At 29.0% G+C, this 20,565-nt stretch overlaps 2 protein-coding genes across 3 annotated transcripts in view; one reads left to right on the forward strand and one right to left on the reverse strand.

Moving 5' to 3' along the window:
* The window catches only part of Hcs (holocarboxylase synthetase-like protein), a 74,579-nt gene extending 63,152 nt beyond the window's left edge, over window positions 1–11,427 (reverse strand). The window contains exons 1-3 of the mRNA XM_075371441.1: window positions 11,263–11,427; window positions 6,000–6,169; window positions 3,329–3,492 (exon numbers count right to left, since the gene is read on the reverse strand). Coding sequence (XP_075227556.1) covers window positions 3,329–3,492; window positions 6,000–6,156 — 321 coding nt within the window. The 5' untranslated portion in view covers window positions 6,157–6,169; window positions 11,263–11,427. The remainder of the gene's footprint in view (window positions 1–3,328; window positions 3,493–5,999; window positions 6,170–11,262) is intronic.
* A 232-nt stretch (window positions 11,428–11,659) lies between these two features.
* Window positions 11,660–20,565, forward strand: part of Pez (protein tyrosine phosphatase non-receptor pez) — a 53,578-nt gene continuing 44,672 nt past the window's right edge. Inside the window, exons 1-2 of one of the 2 annotated variants that reach the window (XM_075371976.1) lie at window positions 11,660–11,787; window positions 15,397–15,576. In XM_075371976.1, coding sequence (XP_075228091.1) covers window positions 11,779–11,787; window positions 15,397–15,576 — 189 coding nt within the window. In that variant the 5' untranslated portion in view covers window positions 11,660–11,778. Of the gene's footprint in view, window positions 11,892–15,396; window positions 15,577–20,565 lie in introns of both variants that reach the window. The other variant, XM_075371977.1, reaches the window with a different exon arrangement.

Raw genomic sequence — 20,565 nt, forward strand, 5'->3', positions numbered from 1 at the left:
AGGAGAACTTCGTGATACACTCTGTATTTGACACAATCCATACAACAAATCTGTCAACTGTGAGATTATTTTCTTACGTTTTAAACAAGTTTAGTTTTTTATAATTTCTTAAATAATTGTTTTCACATCCAATAAAATTTAACTTCTATTGTAAATGGGTAAAATTAAAATAATAATTTTGTTAAAAAATATAGTAAATGTTACTAAAAACTCTATAAAATATATGTTATATAAATATTTATTTATTATATATGCATATGTTATTCAATTTTTTTAAATGTTATTAAACATTCTATAAGTATAGGCAGAACACATTTACTCTGATGAATCTTACAAGTTCAAATAAATTTTTATCAGTTCAAAACATCACGTAGAGTACAAAGTCACATAAATATTTATAAGCAGTGAGAAATAAATGCTTTCATGAATAAATTAATACATGCATAATTTATTATACTTTAGCAGCTCATGCTTGTTTGTGTGTATATTGGACTCTCTTGATATTATTTTATTATTTTTTTTTTACCACTGAATGTAAATATAAAGACATTTTTTTATATTTTTGTACATTTTAGATTTATCTATGTGTAAAAGTTAAAAAAATAAATATATTATTATTATTATTACAAACACTTTAGCATAACCTCATGGTTTATGTAGGTGTTTGAATTTGAATTTCAATATATCAAAAGGGTTTCTGCTCAAACTTTGGGATCACAAGTTTAAAAAAAATGAAAACTTCACACATTCTATGACAAAACCTGTAGCAATATACGATATATTATTTCAAATTATAGCAACTGTTTTCATAAATATCCTTAACCTTTCAATGTGCAGTTTAAAGAAAATGAAAAATTACTGAAGCAATGAAAAAAATAAAATTACTTGTATTTTACTTTCTGTAAAATTTTTCTATGTTTTCCTCTTATTAAGATAATGAAAATTATTTTAAATCATACATTTTTAAGAAACAAACTGAACCAAGTTTAAAAAATCAAATAACCTGAAATTCTACATGGTTAAAAAATTACTGCATCTTTAAACGATTGAACAATATGAAGAACAAACACAAAACAATAATATGCTAAATGAAGAAACGATTAAAATCTTAACATACTTATGAAACACATTCTAAATATGTGTATGCGTTTAACTCAAAAAACCACCAGGAATAACACCAGCTGACACCAGGATGAGAACAGCTCATTAGTCACTGAAAACATAAGTTTTGAAAACATTTATTCATTAAATTTGGTTCAGTTTGTCGTTTAAAAAGATATGTATAAGATATGTATATGATATGTATAACTAACTAGTTATACATATCATAAAACATTAAATAAAATAAAATTTTTTTAACAGTTCAATTTAATCTATTAGGGTTCACAGAACAGCATTATACATATCAATGATCAGTATCAAATATACTGTTTGTTTACAAATCCCAAAAGATAAAAATTTCCTTCATCAGTCCATCGCAAATTATTCTAGACATGGCAATGTAGAAACTCATGCTCCCTCATCTCTGGTACAAGGTTTTTCACAAGTTGCAATTTGTAAGGATGAAATTTGTTCACTATGAACATTAGAAATAATTTTTTTCTACTCAGTACTAAAATTTGAGTGCTGACACACCAACAACTGTATTAAAATTCTCCCCTCACTCTCTGCAAGTTATCTGGCTTCTATATCCATCCTTCATCTCAAATACATTTCTAGCTTCTTCAAATCTATTTATCCCAGCCATATGGTATTCGGAAATGTTATATGACCATGTCGACAAACACTGAAGTGTCATCTAAAAACCCATTTAAGTTTTATCACAGGCTTCATTTCGCAATAACTATGAACAGATAACACTGTTACACATCCCAACACTTCATTGAGACTGACTATATAAGATGACATCCTCTTCTTTACCATTCCCCTCCCTTTCTACCAAACATGACTACCAACCATAACTATTGTGCTGGTACAATATTCAAAAGTAAAACGTGTCACATCTGCTCATGCCACCTGTATGTGATATAATATTTTTAATTGTGGCAATCAATTTAAGAATAATTTCACTGTTTACTTTTTTGGATCTATATAGGGGACATTATTACTTCAAAGACAACAGTAAATTGGATTTAATATTCTAACGTATACAATGATCTGTGAAACGCAGTATGTACATATGATAAAAATTAAAAAAAAAAAAATAATGTCTTCCACAACTTTTAAAACCTACCACCTAAAAATAATTATAATGATGAAATTGAATTTTGAAATTCAGAATAAAGTCTTGATACATTCAACATAAAATTACATAACACAATTTTAGATTCTTCTAATATTTAAAAAAAAGAGAAATCAATTCCCTTTCTTTTTGAACCCTCTTAAATTTAAACAAAATGTTGTGGTGTAACTCTTTCCCTTAACCAGGGTTTAGAATAATGAATGTCTGACAACACGGAAAGGTACTACAACTATTTCTTCTAAATTAATTCTACCTTCCAAATCTATGGCAAAGAAAAATATTAAAAAATGTTAAAATTGAATTCTATGTCAAAAATTACTTCTAACAAATAGAATATTCCATGCCTTTTACAGTCACTGACAATGGCAAGTATTTTGAAACTTGCCACTGTCATACTTGTAACGTGTCTATACTTGATTCTACAAGTTTAGAGATTCTACAAGAATCTACAAGTTATATTTTTGCTTATGATCCTACACTATTTTAGTGATGTAGTGACCAATGCGGAAAATGACTAGTTCCTTTTAGAAAATTTATTTAACAAAATAGTTTTTTTTAATACAATATCAATCTTTAGTGATTAAAAATTGAATATTCATTATCTTATTATTCTGTAGTTAATGCAATAATTAACAAGCCTAATAATAATTACATTAATTATTTAAAATTCAATCACCTCTTCTAGAAATAAGTAAATTAATATTCACTGGATTAATAATTTAATTTATACTGCAAATTAGTAAGAAAACCACTGCTTGCTTACAACGTTCAAAATTAAAATTCCAAATGTTGTTTTAAAAATATTACTTACAGTCTACATTATTTTCAAACACTAATTTCTTAATGTTGTTTCATAAAAAAAATAAATACATGTATTTAAAGTTTCTAGAAAAATTTAAAATTCCTGAGCAAAAATGAAATAGATAAATATTTATATAATTCCACATGTAAACTTATATTAAACTTCAGATTATTAAACACAAAATATTCACAATTCAAAACATTATAAATATTTAACTTTTTATGTAGAAAATAAACAACCTTTATATATAACTTAATTTATGTAAAGTATAAAATTCTACTAACCATTGGATATAATGAAATACTCTTCTTTGTTGAAGTAAACCAAAGAATATCGCCAACTTGAGATTTACCTTCTGGTATAAACCTGCTTGTGGCAATACCCTGAACTGGTAACTCTTTTCTAGGGCTTGTACTTATAGTTTCTGTCACAATATGACTAGAGTCTCCTGTGTAATAAAGCAAATATAAATAATCTATTAGAAGTGAATCATAGAATCCTCATTGGAGCATATCTGCCCTTTGGTTTTTTCAAGATATTTGTGTAATTGATACATATATTTTGAAACAGATTTCATGAAAATTAGTACAGATGTTTTGGAATTAAAGATGCAAAAACATTACCTTAAAGTTGGGTAAAAAAAATACACCTAATAACTAAAATGCAATGATATTCTGTTAGTTAAAATGTACAATCTATTTCTTTATAATTAGTTAACTTTGGCATATTTATTGCATATCTCAAGAGATCTCTGGTAATTATAAAACAATTATTCTATACTTTATCTGTAGTCTCTCTCTCTCTCTCTCTCTCTCTCTTGAAGGAGCTTCAGCCCTCTAACATCCTGATTTGTGTGCCGATGACCTCAGATTCCAACAGAACTTAAGCTATATTTTATATCAACCACTGAGAGAGAAACTGTTAACCAACCTCAAATTAAAAACATAATCTTATAACATTGTTGCATTAAAAACATTATCTGGATAGTAGGTGTAACATTTCATGACAGTTTTTCTTGTCAAGTTCATCAAACTTAAACACTGTGTATTTTTCATTGTGCCTTTTATCTCTCATATAGTTGAGATTTTAACATAGTAAATGAGAATGGAATGTTATTACATAACCAGTTCTACATTTCTTGTTTTCTTGAATTGGATGTAGGTAATTTTTCTTCCAATGTTCTGTGATACATTGTCTAAAATTATTATGGAATTTTCAGAAAGATTTCTCATTAATTTCTCTTCAACCCATTTAGAGTAATTATTTGCATTCACAGAATCGTGATAGTAGCCAGTTGCTGCACTTGCTTACCAGATTGATAATTTGTCTGGAATAAATCCAATTTCATCCCCAGCATGTTTTATGTACTGCATTCATTTAATCCTAATGTCAACATGTTCAATAACAACTTTCCAACCCTTCTTATTCTTAGGCTTCTTTTACTTCCTTAGAATCCTATTGAATTTTTCAGCCATACCAGCAATTTTGGAATGGTAGACAACTGTTTTTTGTTTTTTTTTAGAGGAAATTAGTTTACGGTCACTCTCACTATGCACATGTCAAAATTATCCAGGCCTATTACCAGTTTGTCGTGGATTTTATATTTTCTAGGTGTACTGAAAGAAGTATAAGTCTCTGATGGGTTTTCTTGTAATTTTTTTTTAATTAACTCCTTTTTCTGTTTCCTTACTCTTTGAACTTGTGATCATGATATTTTACACACAGCTGCTGTTCTTTCTTTACACTTTTAAATTGGATTAATATGCTTATCGTCATTTCCAGACTTTCCAAATTTACTTGCTTTTTCTTTCATGAATTCATGCACATTACAAATTAACTCCCAAGCTTGCCAACTTAATTTGTTATACATCACAGTGGATTTTAGTACGTTCATCATGCTTACAACTACAGATCAAATAAAAATTTAACCTATACTATACACACACTATTATAAATCAGGAAAATCAACATGCAGCACTGGCAAAATGCACTCAACAGATGAACAAAAATGACTGAACATTATTATTACACAAATCTTTCAACTTTAATGTATTCTATAAAAAGAGTAATACTTTTTTATTTTGTACATGATGCTTGCTATCGATGTATGTCTTTACTGTTAGTTGGTTAATTAAAATGTTTCATTTATTACAATAATTCATACTCTGTTTCATTTAAAAGAAGTGTTGACTTTACATTTACCAATTTTGTCAACAAATACATCACTTGTAATTTTTAATTGCTGGGCCATAAATTATCATAATCTAGATTTAGAAATACCTCTAACATTTTCAAACAATAATTACAAATGAAATATTTTAGCATAATTTTATTTTATATTATAAAATAAATTATACTTAACAACGACTGGGATAACAATTTCCTTTTTAAATAAGATTTACTTTTAACGTCAACTGTAAAGAGACTGAGATTAAATCTTGAACAGATTTAGTTTTCAGTTTTGTAAACACCAATACAAGAAAGGCTGATAGAATTGTTGATATACAGCATATTAGCTGCTTGACTACAAGCTTCAGATTTCATGCCCTCTACTATACATGTATACATCTGTTTGTCCTTGAGATAGCACAATTCTGTTAACAAATTAAGACTCAATCTAATTATTTTCTTCATTTAATTTCTGGGATGTAAAGTACTTTTTTCATACATGTCAACTACTGGCTGGCTCATAAGTTTATCTGTTAAAATTCAGTAACTTTATTTTGCGTTTAAATTATTTGAACACCTATATTATTCCAAAATATTAAACTACAAAAAAAAAGATTATTTTTAAAGCATTTATAGCTTAAAACAGCAAAATATTCTGATTTAAAAGTTTTACATAAAAAATTTGGAGTGAAAAACCTTTCTTTAGTGAAATATATTCACTACTTCTTACAATTCTACATATAAAATAAAATATTATAATGATTAAAAGGAAAAAAGGAACAGTACCTTTGGAAACAGATATTTTTTTCAATTCTTCAGTAACATCTTTGTACAGAAGTATAGATCCATTGTGTTTTCGTACTAGAGACAACTTAGATCGCATAGAATTCAACCGCCACGACTGCAACCATGTTGCAGCCATATAATAAAGAGTCAGCAGCATTTCAACACATTATCTATAGGAGAAAATCAAATAAGAGAATATAGATTATAACTAACTTACTTAATAAATAAGTGTTAATGAAATATAAACTGGACTTTTGCCTCGCATATGAACATGATTGTGTTGACACAAAGAGATATTGATGATGGAATGGTGAGATGGGGATGGGTGCTCTAGCAGTCTTGGCATTTGCATCTCTGGTCAGTAGCATCGTGTCAAAGCAAGAGGTTCTATCATCAGTTGCATAACGTATCATGAAGTTTCTCATAAATGAGGTCATCACACCATCCTCTCAATGCACAGTTTGGAGAAATGATAATGGAATATGGTAGTACATGAGTAAATGATTGAGCAAATTTAATGTGAAATGTGTACTATAAATCACAATAGATGTTTAAGAACAAGTGTGACAGATGACAAAATTAGATCGTTCAATGTCTTCAATGAAGATGATCATCAGCACTAGTAGATGAAATTGCTTTGGAAGTGGTTAGTGTTGGAAATGCCCATTCCACAATCACAAAGTACCCTGTATTTTACAAAGTCTATGTTGACATCCCCATTGGGATCTCCAGGTGGGGACTGCTAAGGAAGGGATCACCAAAAAATAACATTCTATGAGTCGGAGCGTGAAATGTTAGAAGTCTAAAAAAGGTTGGTAGGTTAGAAAATTCAGAGCGGGAAATGGATAGGATAAATGTAGATATAGTAGGAGTTAGCGAGATTCGATGGGAAGAGGAAAACGACTTTTGGTCAGGTGATTTTGGAATAATTAACTCAGCTTCAAATAATGGGCAGGCAGGAGTAGGTTTCGTAATGAACAAGAATGTAGGGAAGAGAGTACAGTATTTCAAAATGCATAACAATACAATCATTGGAATAAGGATAAAATCAAAAATTAAACCAACGATTGTTAACGTCTATACGCCTACAAGCGCCCATGATGATGATGAGGTAATGTGTATGTATACAAAGAAATTGAGGAAGCAATTAAACACATAAAAGGAGATGAACATTTAATAATAGTTGGAGATTAGAATGCAAGCATTGGAAAAGGCAACCAAGGAAATGTAGTGGTTGAATACGAGCTGGGCAAAAGGAATGAAAGAGGGAACCAACTTTTAGAGGTTTGCACGAAGTATAATTTAGTAATTGCCAAAACCCAGTTTAAAAATCATAATAGAAGAAATATACACATGGAAAAAGCCAGGTGATACTGCAAGGTATCAGTTAAATTATATCATGGTTAAACAAAGATTTTGAAATCAACTCGTCAACTGCAAAACTTACCCTGGAGCAGACAACGACCATAATCTGGTGTTAATGAAACGTAGATTGGGGTTTAAAAACTGAAGAAAAGGTGTGTCAGATGAATCAGTGGAATTTAGAGAAGCTGGAGGAAGAAGAGGTAAAGAAGATTTTTGAGGAGGACATCACAGGAGGTCTGAGAAAAAAACGGTAAGGTAGAAAATATAGAAGAAGAATGGGAGAATGTTAAAAAGGAAATCCTTAAATCAGCAGAAGCGAACTTAGGCGGAACAAAGAGAACTGGTAGAAAACCTTGGATTTCAGATGATATATTGCAGCTGATGAATGAACGTAGAAAATATAAGAATGCTAGTGATGAAGAAAGTAAAAGGAACAATCGACAATTAAGAAATACTATAACAGGAAGTGCAAACTAGCGAAAGAAGAGTGGATTAAAGAAACGTGTTCAGAAGTGGAATGAGAAATGAACATTGGTAAAATAATGGAGCATATAGGAAAGTTAAGGAAAATTTTGGGGTACATAAATTAAATTCTAATAATGTGTTAAATAAAGATGGTACACCGATATATAATAGAAAAGCAGAGTCGATTGTTGGGTGGAATATATTGAAGAGTTATACGGAGGAAATAAATTAGAAAATGGTGTTATAGAAGAAGAAGAGGAAGTCTAAGAGGATGAAAGGGGAGAAACAATACAGAGATCTGAATTTAAGAGAGTATTAAAATATTTGAATGGCAGAAAGTCTCCTGGAACACACGGAATACTTGTAGAATTACTACGCAATGCAGGTGAGGAAGTGATTGATAGATTATACAAACTGGTGTGTAATATTTATGAAAAAGGGGAAGTTCCGTCAGACTTCAAAAAAAGTGTTATAGTCATGATACCAAAGAAAGCAGGAGCAGATAAATGTGAAGAATACAGAAAAATTAGCTTAACCAGCAATGATAAAAAATCTTAACTTGAATTCTGTACAGAAGAATTGACAGGAGTAAAAGAAGTGTTACGAGAAGACCAATTTGGTTTCAGGAAAAGTATAGGGACAAGGGAAGCAATTTTAGGGCTCAGATTAATAGCAAAAGGAAGATTAAAGAAAAACAAACCAACATACTTGGCATTTGATAGCGTAGACTGGAATAAAATGTTCAGCATTTTAAAAAAAATTAGGGTTCAGATACAGAAATAGAAGAACAATTGCTAACATTTACAGCAACAGTAATAATTGAAGAACATAAGAAAGATGCTGTAATAAGAAAGGGAGTCCGACAAGGATGTTCCCTATCCCCGTTACATTTTAATCTTTACATAGAACTAACAGTTAATGATGTTAAAGAACAATTTAGATCCGAGTAACAGTACAAGGTGAAAGAATAAAGATGCTACAATTTGCTGATGATATAGCAATTCTAGCTGAGAGTAAATAGGATTTAGAAGGAACAATGATTGGCATGGATGAACACAAGAACTACTGCATGAAAATAAACAGGTACAAAGTAATGAAATGTAGTAGAAATAACGAAGATGGAACACTGAATGTAAAAATAGGAAGAGAAAAGATTATGGAGGTAGAAGAATTTTGTTATTTGGGAAGTAGAATTACTGAAGATGGATGAAGCAGGAACGATATAAAATCCCGAATAGCACAGGCGAAACGAGCCTTCAGTCAGAAATATAATTTGTTTACATCAAAAATTAATTTAAACGTCAGGAAAAGATTTTTGATAGTATATGTTTGGAGCGTAGCTTTATATGGATGTAAAATTTGGATGATCAGAATACCTGAGAAGAAAAGATTAGAAGATTTTGAAATGTGGTGCTATAGAAGAATGTTAAAAATCAGATGGGTTAAAAATCAGATAGGGCCAAATGAAGAGGTGTTGCAGCAAACAGATGAAGAAAGAAGCGTTTGGAAAAATATGGTTAAAAGAAGAGACAGACTTATAGTCCACATATTAAGGCATCCTGGAATACTCACTTTAATACTGGAGGGACAGGTAGAAGGGGAAAATTGTGCAGGCAGGCAAAGTTTGGAATATGTAAAACAAATTGTTAGGGATGTAGGATGTAGGGGTTATACTGAAATGAAATGACTAGCACTAGATAGGGAATCTTGGAGAGCTGCATCAAACCAGTCAAATGATTTAAGACAAAAAAAAAAATGTTGACATAAGTTCAAAGAAAATTTGATAAAAACTCATAAATCAGTTTCAACAAAATATCTCTTTGCACGGAATAGTCATACATGATAAACATGCATCTATTACTACTACACTCTACTCAAAATCAGTGAGTGTATAGCATAGCAATGGGAGCTTTGCCCTGTGAGGGTGAAACATGTCCATCTGCTGGAAAACCCACGTGTCTTTTGGGACTGGAAAGGTGTATTGTAGGTTGATTTTCTAAACAAACATTACACTGCGAATTGAATGCTGCATAACGCTAACAATTATTGGAAGAGTGAAAGCCACCTAAAAAAAAGGTACCATCAACCAATCAGGATTGTGACATCAGGTCTCAAACAGCAGTTAACACTGAGACAAGATTTACTTGGAAACCTTAGAACATCTGCTGTATGGTCGATTTAACCCACCCACTGTCATTTATTATGTTTGAACTAGTGAAGGAGGCACTGGGATTTCCGGAGTGACACAAAGATGAGTCCATGAGCAATGAACTCATCATGAGTTCATGAGCAATTTGGCCATTATGTGTACATAAACTTTTTATCCTTTTTGTCCATGAATGTCATTTAGTTAAGAAAAAACAGGCTAACCATATTTTGAGAAAAAGGACATTCAGAGGAAACCACGTAGCAAAGTAACAAATGTTTTTTTTTTTTATTTAGTACTAATAAGCGTTAAAAACAAAAGCGCAGTTCATATTTTTCTGAACTTCCTAGTAGTGTTACAATATTACCATTATTTCTAAGAATTTTATTAATACAAATCATTTTGTAGAGCCTCAACTGACTGGCATTAGATTCCTCTTAATAAATACTTTACTTACAGCCTATAAACAGAATTATATACAATGCAACAAGTATGATTAAAAGTGAAGTTTACTCCACTTTAAAAAAAATATACTGTAAACATTACATTAAAAAAAAATTAATAATAAGGCCTCCTGGATACCGATTACAAGGATACCAGATCAGTAGTAGAACAGGTTTTTTTTAACTTACTGTTTGTACTATCAAAATAAATTTTAAATTAAAAAATATTTAATAATTACTTCAACATTTTCAGTCATCTTTGCAACCATCTTCAATGACCAAACTATTGTTCTCATCCAGGCATCAGCTGATGTATCTATGTGATTTTAATTAATTAGGGAGACATTTATATAAATAGAAAAGTGTGTTTGATTTTATATCTGTTCATTTAGTATTATATTTCTGTATGTTTTATTATGCGTTCAAATATGTTAAGATGTGGTTCTTTTTTTTTTTTTAATGTTCTGAGTTCACTTAGAATGTTATCTTTTATATATACTATATAATTTTAAGTAACAAAATTTATATCACACTTGCCTACATTACAATTTATTATGAAATAAAAAATAACTGAGCAAAAGTAAATTTACCATACGTTATTTATTTTCATTTTATAAATTTTTTTTACAAAATGTATTTCTTCATAATAAAAGCAATTAATTCACAGAACGTAATAAACACAAATATCAGTTATAAAACTACATCAATTAACAAAAACTACTTTATATTCAGGTAGACGCAAATAATGTAACAGTTAGTAGATTGGTTCCGAATACTTATATTTAAAAAAGAATATTTTACGATACTTATTTCAGTCGATAATTCAAAAACACACTTTTATTACCTGTATTCCTCTATCGTACTTTAATATTTTAATCTATTTCTGTGATACATAAAAAAAGGGCTCATTAACAATTTATTTTACATCTCGTATCAGTCAATCTGCATTCAAAAACGTTATCAAATTAAAACACAATACCCTCCATACAACATAGTAAATCTCCATAGCAAAAACCTTACCCAGCTGACAACAGGTTAGCCAATGTTTGTTGGAAAATATCTGTTTAAAACATAATTATAACCAGTAAAATCAATAAAGAAATAGAATTGGTGCGAATACATCAAACTAAGAATATAATGATTAGAGATAACGGTTCGCAACATAAATTTCAAACTTATTTTTTTCTGAGAGGGAAAAATTTGACAGATGAAATGTTTTTCATGTGGAATCTGCAGTTATGGTTGTACTGTTTTTGTTTTGTGCTGCGCTATTTTAGTTATTTATGTGTAAAAATTTGGGTTTAGGTATTTTTGCAGCGCGTATTTGTATTTGTTTGGAAAAAAGCTATTTAGTTACGTGATGCAGAAAGTAATTTGTTTATTATTAAATTTTAACTTGTTTGCTAAAAGAAATGTGACAACTAGCCTGTGACTAACACATACTTTCTAAATGTTTGCTTTTAAAACGGCATCGTAAGTTTACACTGCTCAGCTGCATTACTTTAGATATAATGCTTATGTAAATATTTGCCCTTAATTTTGCTTGATTAATAGAAACTAAGTCAAAGATTAATAATTATCATTTGTGTTGCACCTCTAATTGTTTTAATTTTGCTTTGGAATATGGCTAACCTAAAAACATTAGAAGTTTGAATTTGCTGAAGTAAAAAATTATAAAAGAAAAATTTGTTATGTTTTTGGTTGAGAATGAAAAATTAATGTCTACTGTAATATTTCCTTTAATTTCAGATTGATGATACATTATTAATTTCACAGAGTTAATTTCCTTTGTCAGTCAGTCTTTATATTATCAAGTATTAACTGATTATCTCATTCATTTTCTTAAAGTAAGCGAATTTATACCAGTGTAGAGCTCAAATGATCAACCCAAATTAAAAAGGCAAACTGATCTGCCATAATCTGACATGTCATTGATAAAGTTAGTAAGAAGACTAATCTATAATTAGGAATTTGCTTTAAGTAAACAAAGACATAACCCATACAACAGTCAACATAAAGGTGCAAAACTATTTGGATGCAGTGATTTATATATATATATTATTTTTCATTAAATATGTAGTAAATTTGTTATATTTTCCCTTACACAAATTAAATTTTCATTCTTTGTGAAGAAAAAATTTAGCTATTTTTGTTGTTTTCCCAAGGCGATTAATCAAAGAGCTAAGCTCTTTAGTGTTTGACAATTTTAAATGTTTTAATGCTCATTTCAGATATTCTGGATTTTTTACTTTTATTAATTGAGGTTAACTTGTAAATTGTATTATTTGCAAATAACAGTATTGTAGCAAATTCAATTCTCTGATTACTGTATTACTACTTTATCATTACATATTGAATAATTCTTTTAACAATTTACTAATGGTATGCATCTTAATGTTTGTATAAATTGTTTTTTGAGTCATTATTTTCATTGATTGTATGAGTTTGTATTACATCTTTGGTGTATTTATCCATTATTTATTTGATTTTTTTTCATTTCAGAACTGCAGATATAGAAGTTAGATTTTTCATTTACTTGGTGCTTGTTTACTATTACTCAATCTAAGGACGCTAATGTTTTTAATTAAATCTGTTTGTTAATACTTAGTCTAAACTAGAATGACATATACATTAGGAATAGATTTTGAAGTACAGAATGGCAGCAGCATAATTTCATTATTATAAACAGATATTATCTTTATACAGCACAAATACTATTTTTTTCACATTGTGTATAACTTCCTAAGTTGGTCCTCTCTTTCTCTTTAATCCTCAAATTTACTTCATAAACAATGTAAAGTGTTTACAATGTACAACTTTAGATGTTGTGTGGTTAAAAATCATTTAATTTAAAAAAATCTAGTTATTTTAATGTAATAACAGTACTTTTCAAGAAGATGCCCGCAGCCGATCTGTAGATAGTCAGTTGTCATAGTTGTTACATGGCGCGCCACAGAAAGGAGAAAATAAATAAATAGTACATATTTTTTCTTTTTAAAAACATACATTGTACTGTAATATCATTAAAATAATACAATGATACTGTAATGAATTAGTAAAATAAAGTACAGTAATGTACATATATCATTTACTACATAACTTAACAAGAACCTAACCTGTATTTCTGCATTAAATATGAGTCTCAATTTACGCGATTTCATTATAAAAAAATTTTTTTATGAAAAATTATTTCCGTCTGGAACCGTGTAAATTGAAGGTGCACTGTATAATAAATTTATATATATATATGTAATAAATCTAAAAGTATAAATATAATTAAACCAAACTTAAACTACACTTACTTGCTAGTCAAGGTTAGCGAGCTTAGGTTAAGTTTAGTTAGATTATATTTATTTATTTTATAAATTTATTACATAAATTAGATTATAATTTTAATTTATTTATTTCTCCTTTCAGTGGCGCCATCTAACAGCTAACTAACTACAACAATTGACTAACTACAGATTGGCTGCAGGCATCTTGAAAAGTGCCGTAATAACAAAATTAATAAAGCTGTAAATATATAATTTAGCCCTTAAAACTAATATATAATACTCTTAAGGAACAAAAGTGGTTGTATGTTTTAAAAAAGTCTTTTATCTTAATTATCACTTGATTACATGTTATTTTTTCTTATTAGACACAGTATTGTAGCTTCATAATTACACTGTGTAACATAATTTAAAAATTTTACCCCAGTTTTGTTACTGATTACAAGACCAGTATTGTGTTAGTATACACACAGAATAAACTTTACAATTTATAAAAACTTCACTTGGTTTAGCTTTCACTTGAAATCAAACTTTTTCAGATCAGTGAAACGGTCACTGTTTATTAAGAACCTAAGCTAGTTCAGACTAATGTAATTTTAATAACAGTTACCTTAGATTATAGGGTACTAGCTTAAATATATCTCTACATATATTCTGTGTTAACATAGTATATCTTTGATACTAAACTTTAGTTGTAGTTTTCTTCAAAAAATTTTGATATCTGGTGTGCTGGAAGGACTAGAATAGCATTGAACAGTGTTCTTATCTGGTTCGTGATAAATACAAAGCATTTTGGAAAAATGGGTACCATTTCCAAATGGAACATTATCCACTGGTGCAGTTCAGTCATTTCTGAGCACATTTACACTGTGCTTTGTATGTTAACTTGCTACAGATTCAATTACAGAAAAAGCAGTTTCTATTTACAATTATGTGTGTAGTTTTGCTGACCATGTAATTATTATAGTCTGTTACCTGTGTTTTTTTTAATGTATGAAATGTGAAATTAGCAATTGTTCATTATCAAATTAGTGAAAAAGTAATGATGATGGAATGGTAAGAAAATTAGGTTATATGTTTAATGAAGGACCTAAAAATGCACAATAAGACAGGGTAGGCAGCCATCTATTATAAATGATGATTTGCTAACAAAAAGGGTTGTGAGATCAGTTTTTATGATTTCATAATTGTCTCTCTAAAATGCCAACTATTCAAAAACTAAAAGAGATGTCTCATAAATCTCTCTTCTCTTTTCTTCTTCACAACCATCGTCATTTTATGAAAAGTATGTTCAAAAATTGGTTTCACTATAAAAGTTGCATTACTATTGAAAGAAATTATTTTAAAAAGTACTTTAAGGTGTGATAGTACAGTAGGATTACATATTTTGATTTATTTTTTTTTAATATTAAAATTATTAGTACTTAAAAACATTTTTCTTTATTTTTTTTAAGTCTAATGAATACTTGCTTTCTGAATGTGCCTTATACTATTTGAATGAATAAATATGTACAGTTCAATATGGATAAAAACTAATTTTAGATTATTTTAGTTTTATAGCTTTGGGTGACTTCTTTCTATCAATTATTTTGAATTATTACACTGACATTTATATATATATGTTCAGTTCATGAAATATCTTAAGTATGCGTATAAACATCTTTTGTTAATAGTTATAATTGTTATTTTTCCAATTTCTTTTACAGATAATGCCATTTAAGTTTAGGCTGAAAAAGAGTAGTAGACAGTATAATGTTGTTTCCAAGTCATTATTTGTCATTTGTGTTGAACTGCTAGATAGTACAACAATAGAGTGCACCTTGTCTGCTGAAAGTGTAGGAAAAGAATGTCTTGATAATGTTTGCCAAAGGCTTGGACTTAATCAGGTATCTTGTTAAAATAACCATTAGTTGAAATATTATATTGATTTATCATCTAATTAATTTAATTATTAACATAACTGTTGGGTAAAGTTAACAAAAATAAAATGACACGCAGCTCGTATTTGCCAAAAGAAATTGGACTTTAATTAGAGAAAAAACAACTTAACCTTTTCTTAAATCATAACCTTAAAAAATTAAATGAAATTATGAAATAAACATAACTTAATTCTATACAGAATTTATAGAAGAAATATCAGCTGAATCAACATATCAAATCATAATATTAAGACAAATACATAAATATACATATTTCAAATAATTATTTTGAGGATCTACAATTAAACAAAGCTTGAAAACAAAAGAACTTAAAACACCTTTTTTACAATTATTTACTTATAAACATAACATCAATAAACATATTGTAACTGGAAAGCTGTTGCATTACTGACATATTCTGTAACAATGAAAAATTAGCAATGAACAAATGTCATTAACTTAGAAAAATAAGCTACAGTAATTCTTATCATTGGCACTGGCCTTTTCTGAATTATGAACATCAAACTTATCATTAAATAATTAAAACTTGCAATTGTAGTAAGTTGTAGAAAAAAGGTCACAATAATATTCCAGTATAAAAAGAGTTAATTACAAAATAATCAAATTGAAATAAGTAATCATATAAATAGAGTTCATTTTAGTAAGTAAGCTTTCTTGAAAATATGAGATTACAAAGAAGTCCAAAATCATAACTTCACATCAGGAGTTATTTTCTTTAGATTAATTTAAGAGAAGTAATATGAATTCAGTTCATGAATAAATATGAATTAATCTCTGCACTTAACAAATTAAATGGTAGAGTCAGTATTTAAAAAACATTTCAAGTAAAAAAGTAATTTGCCCTCAGTAACTGATTTTTTAACATAGACTTTTTATGAACAACCAGAATATTTTTAATAATAGTTATCAATAATAATATATGAAATATGTCACACATGAAAAATAATAACATAACCTATATCTAAGCCACATTTCATGACTACACTTGAGTGAAGAAATGGTTGTTTAAGCCGAATTTGAAATTCGAATACATAATGTACAATAAATAAAGTATTTCACAGATTTTACTAATAAGAAAACTATTTAAAATGATGAATGATTTGAATTTGCCTTAACCACACATAAATATTTGCAAAAGATGAACTCGTGAAAATTAAAGTACATATATATATACATACAGCTTATCCTTGGCGTAGTCTACAATGGCAAATAAAAAATAACAGAGGTAACAATTTGTGAATAGAAATTGAATAATACGTAGCATCTCAAAATTTGTAGTAATGAGTTTGGAGAGAATTCTGCATCGATAAACTTGGCTGGTTTGTAGTAATTGAATCACTTACAATACTAGACAATATCTACTGAATTAGAGAATTGACTTAACAAAGAAACGAGGCAAAACGAACGTAGAAATTTGTGAAATCACGAAAACACTGACGAGTAGAACAAGAGAATGACGACTGAGAATGACCACAACGTTTATGAGAGTATGAAGACGGCGAAAGTATTAACACATTATACGAGAGAGAAAGCATCGCAGCCTGGTCCTCCAAGGCTGGAGGACCAGCCTTGTGGATCCGCACAACGTGAAAGTCTGGACTAGAATGAACAAAGCTGGCGTGGTGAGAAGTAGGGGAAGTGAATAAAGCAATGGACAAAAAAGTGTGTGTGTGTGTGTGTGTGTGTGTGTTGACAACAAGAGTAGTGTCTAAGTGTTAGAATGAGAACGATTAGAGAAAACGTGTGGAATTCGGGAACGAAGACAAAACAAAAAATAATTTACAAGCAAGCAGACCATTAAAGAATTATGTAAGACTGATAAAATAATTTTGAATACGCACAAGTTGAAGAAATGACATCAGGGCAGACAAAGAGAAATGGACTTCTAGGAACTATGACAATATTGAAATTGGTGAGAATAAAAAACACCAAGACTAATATATATATTAAGACTAAACAGCAATAAATAAAGCGTGAAAGAAATGCGTTGACACCAATATAATGATGCAACAGTACGTCAAACTGGAGCCTGAGAGAAATTAATAATGAAAACAGCAAGCCAACAACCTATTTTAAAAATACACAAGATAAGCCTTACAAAAATGCAAAATAAATTTACCAAGCCTGTAATAATTACAAGACTCAACCATAACCTTGAATACATTGGAATAAATGCAACTTTACACAATGGCGTAAATAATAACCATATGATTGCAATCAACCAGACACAAGTCACCATTCTTAAAAATGACCCCTCCATTCCTGTGAATAATAAATATTCCACATCAGGTTTACTTACTAGAGAAGATGAAGTGTGAAGTGATTCCTGTTGTCATCTTTGCTGGGTTGGATGCGCCATTGAATATTATCAAGCCAAGTCCATTAAAATGCTGGGAAATTCAGCCTTACAAGCAGTATGTTTACTAGAAAGATTGATTTTATATTAGATATCATTATTCTTAGATGAAGCGGTATAGACTAGTGCTGTTCATATATTGGATGCTTTATACGTTCAGAAATACAAACAATATACAGTAAGAGCCACAGATTAATGTGTCCGTTTCTGTAGGAAACAATGTATTATGTGTATTATCTCCTCTCTTCAGTCAAATAATTACTTAATAATTTTTTATAAATTAATTCATAATTTTGTAAACTCTTCTGGTTTGTCTTACACGTTTGCATCCCTTACAAGGTGATAGATAGTTCAACAATGTCTCAGAAATGAATCGTGGAATTACATTATGGAAAATAACAGAAATTTAAATGTAATTAACTGATGACATGTTTAATAAAGTTGGTCTTTATAAGTATCACTAAGGTTAAACAATGCTGTAAAGTTACAAAAATTGAGATAATTAACCTTTTGGAACTTTAGATAATTAATTGATTGTTGATAGTTTTTAGTAAAGAGAACTGCGCAAAAGAGTCTTTATTACAGCATAGATGTTAACCATTATTCTGTACTGTATACCTAAATCTATTTTGGGTCTTCCCAGAATTTTTTTACTTTAATTCAGTTTTCAGTAAGCTAATACAAATTTTATCAATTTTTTTAAGGATTAAAAGTGTTGAAGATGTAAGATCATAATAATGAGGCCTAATTAAAAGTTATTAGATTTGGGAAGGTTTAAAGTAATAACAATTGGTCATAAAAATATATAATTTTTAAAAGGATTAATTACAATTATGAAAAGGTTTAAAAACAAAAAAAATAATAAAACATAAAATAACATTAAAAAAAGTATTCTATCTTGCATTCTGAAATTAAGGACTTTTCCAAAATTCACTTCTAATTAACTATAAATATATATGTGGACATAAATTACCTACATAACTCTTAATATATTTTCAGTCATGCACTTATTGTACATACTAGCATTTGCAGATCCCTTATTGAAGAGCTTCTCTACTGGGATTCTCAACCTCTTACAACCTCATTCCTTAACTTCTTACTGGTTTAGTAGTGCTGAATAATCAGCCAGTCTTTGTGAAGAGATGGTAGCCACTTGACACCAAAACTAAGCATTAGGATTAAATGAACTATCTCTTTGTGCAACTTGTAGAGTGGGCAGTGTAGACTAACTGTGTGCTCTTTATGAGCACTCTAAAAGATTTTAGTAATATTCTGCTTATGGGTTTGAAATTCTTATCTGATAGCAATATAGAGACTCTAATACTATTGAAAACTATATCTAGTGATAGCAACTGAACTTTGATAATATTGCCATAAACAAGACATAATCATTAATGAATTTCTGAAGCTTTGTATCTTTTTTCTTGCAAAATATGAATTATGCCATGCACATCACAGTTGCCAGGAATAACAGCAATAGTACTATGTTTCTTCAGTTGCTTAATTGTTATTGTGATGAACTTCAAAATATTCTTATTGTAGTTGTTTATAACTAATCCATTTAAATACTTTGAGATTTTATTTCAGTATGTGATTACAATTTCATATTTTGTAAGAAGTCTTTCAATGTTTTGAATAGTAAAAAGGCTTGAAGCTTATTTTGGAATCTGTGATTGTTTTTGTAAATTATCCATCCAGATTTTTCTAAAAAAAAAGTATTGACACCTGCAGAAAACTTTATGTTATTCACTCCTGTCATCTGCGTTAAATAGTACAACACAACTTCTGAAGGATTTTAATAATAGGTTTATGCATTTCATAGTTACTTATGGCTTTAAATTGATTTACTCAATACCAAAGTAGTCCCAAACCATCATCTTACAGGTAAAGTTTTTATTAATTTTTGTAATTATAATATTGTTGGTGATGCTGCTAATGTGTTTTATTTCTAGAGTGCTACTCTAGGATACCATTCTAGAGGATACTCTAGGATTATTATGTAATAATGAAATTAACAAATTTGTTATCATATTATCTCAGTTTTTCCATATTTTTTATGCTCTCATTAATATACACTATCTAATGTACATAAATTTTGATGAACCATAATATTAGTAAATAGTTTTATTAGAAATATTTTGCCTACAGCAAGCAATTTAATCCAATGCCAAATTGTGGCAAAAAGATTTCCTTTTGATGTATCAATTTCATATTTTTTCAGTCATTAGTGATTGAAACAGTCATGATAACTGCTGAAAAAGTTGATAATCTTTTCAATCATGGCCTCAAAACAATAGACAGCAACTATTTAATATCTCTTTGATATCTCTTTTCAAACATTCAAAAACATATCAATGTGGATTTTCCAAATAATTTTAGAATAGTCTAATTAATCATTGTACAATTATTTGTAGCAAAATTATCACATAAACAATTATTAACAAAATCAATAAAAAAGTTAACTCTGTGACCACATATGTGCCAACCTCTTTCCAAAAGATTTCCTAACAGATTTAGTCATTGAATAGACAAATCTCATACTTAAAGATTACAAAGGATATTTTAATAAAAAGAAAGTT

This window comes from Lycorma delicatula, chromosome 7 (assembly GCF_047948215.1).
Source record: "Lycorma delicatula isolate Av1 chromosome 7, ASM4794821v1, whole genome shotgun sequence".
NCBI lineage: Eukaryota > Metazoa > Arthropoda > Insecta > Hemiptera > Fulgoridae > Lycorma > Lycorma delicatula.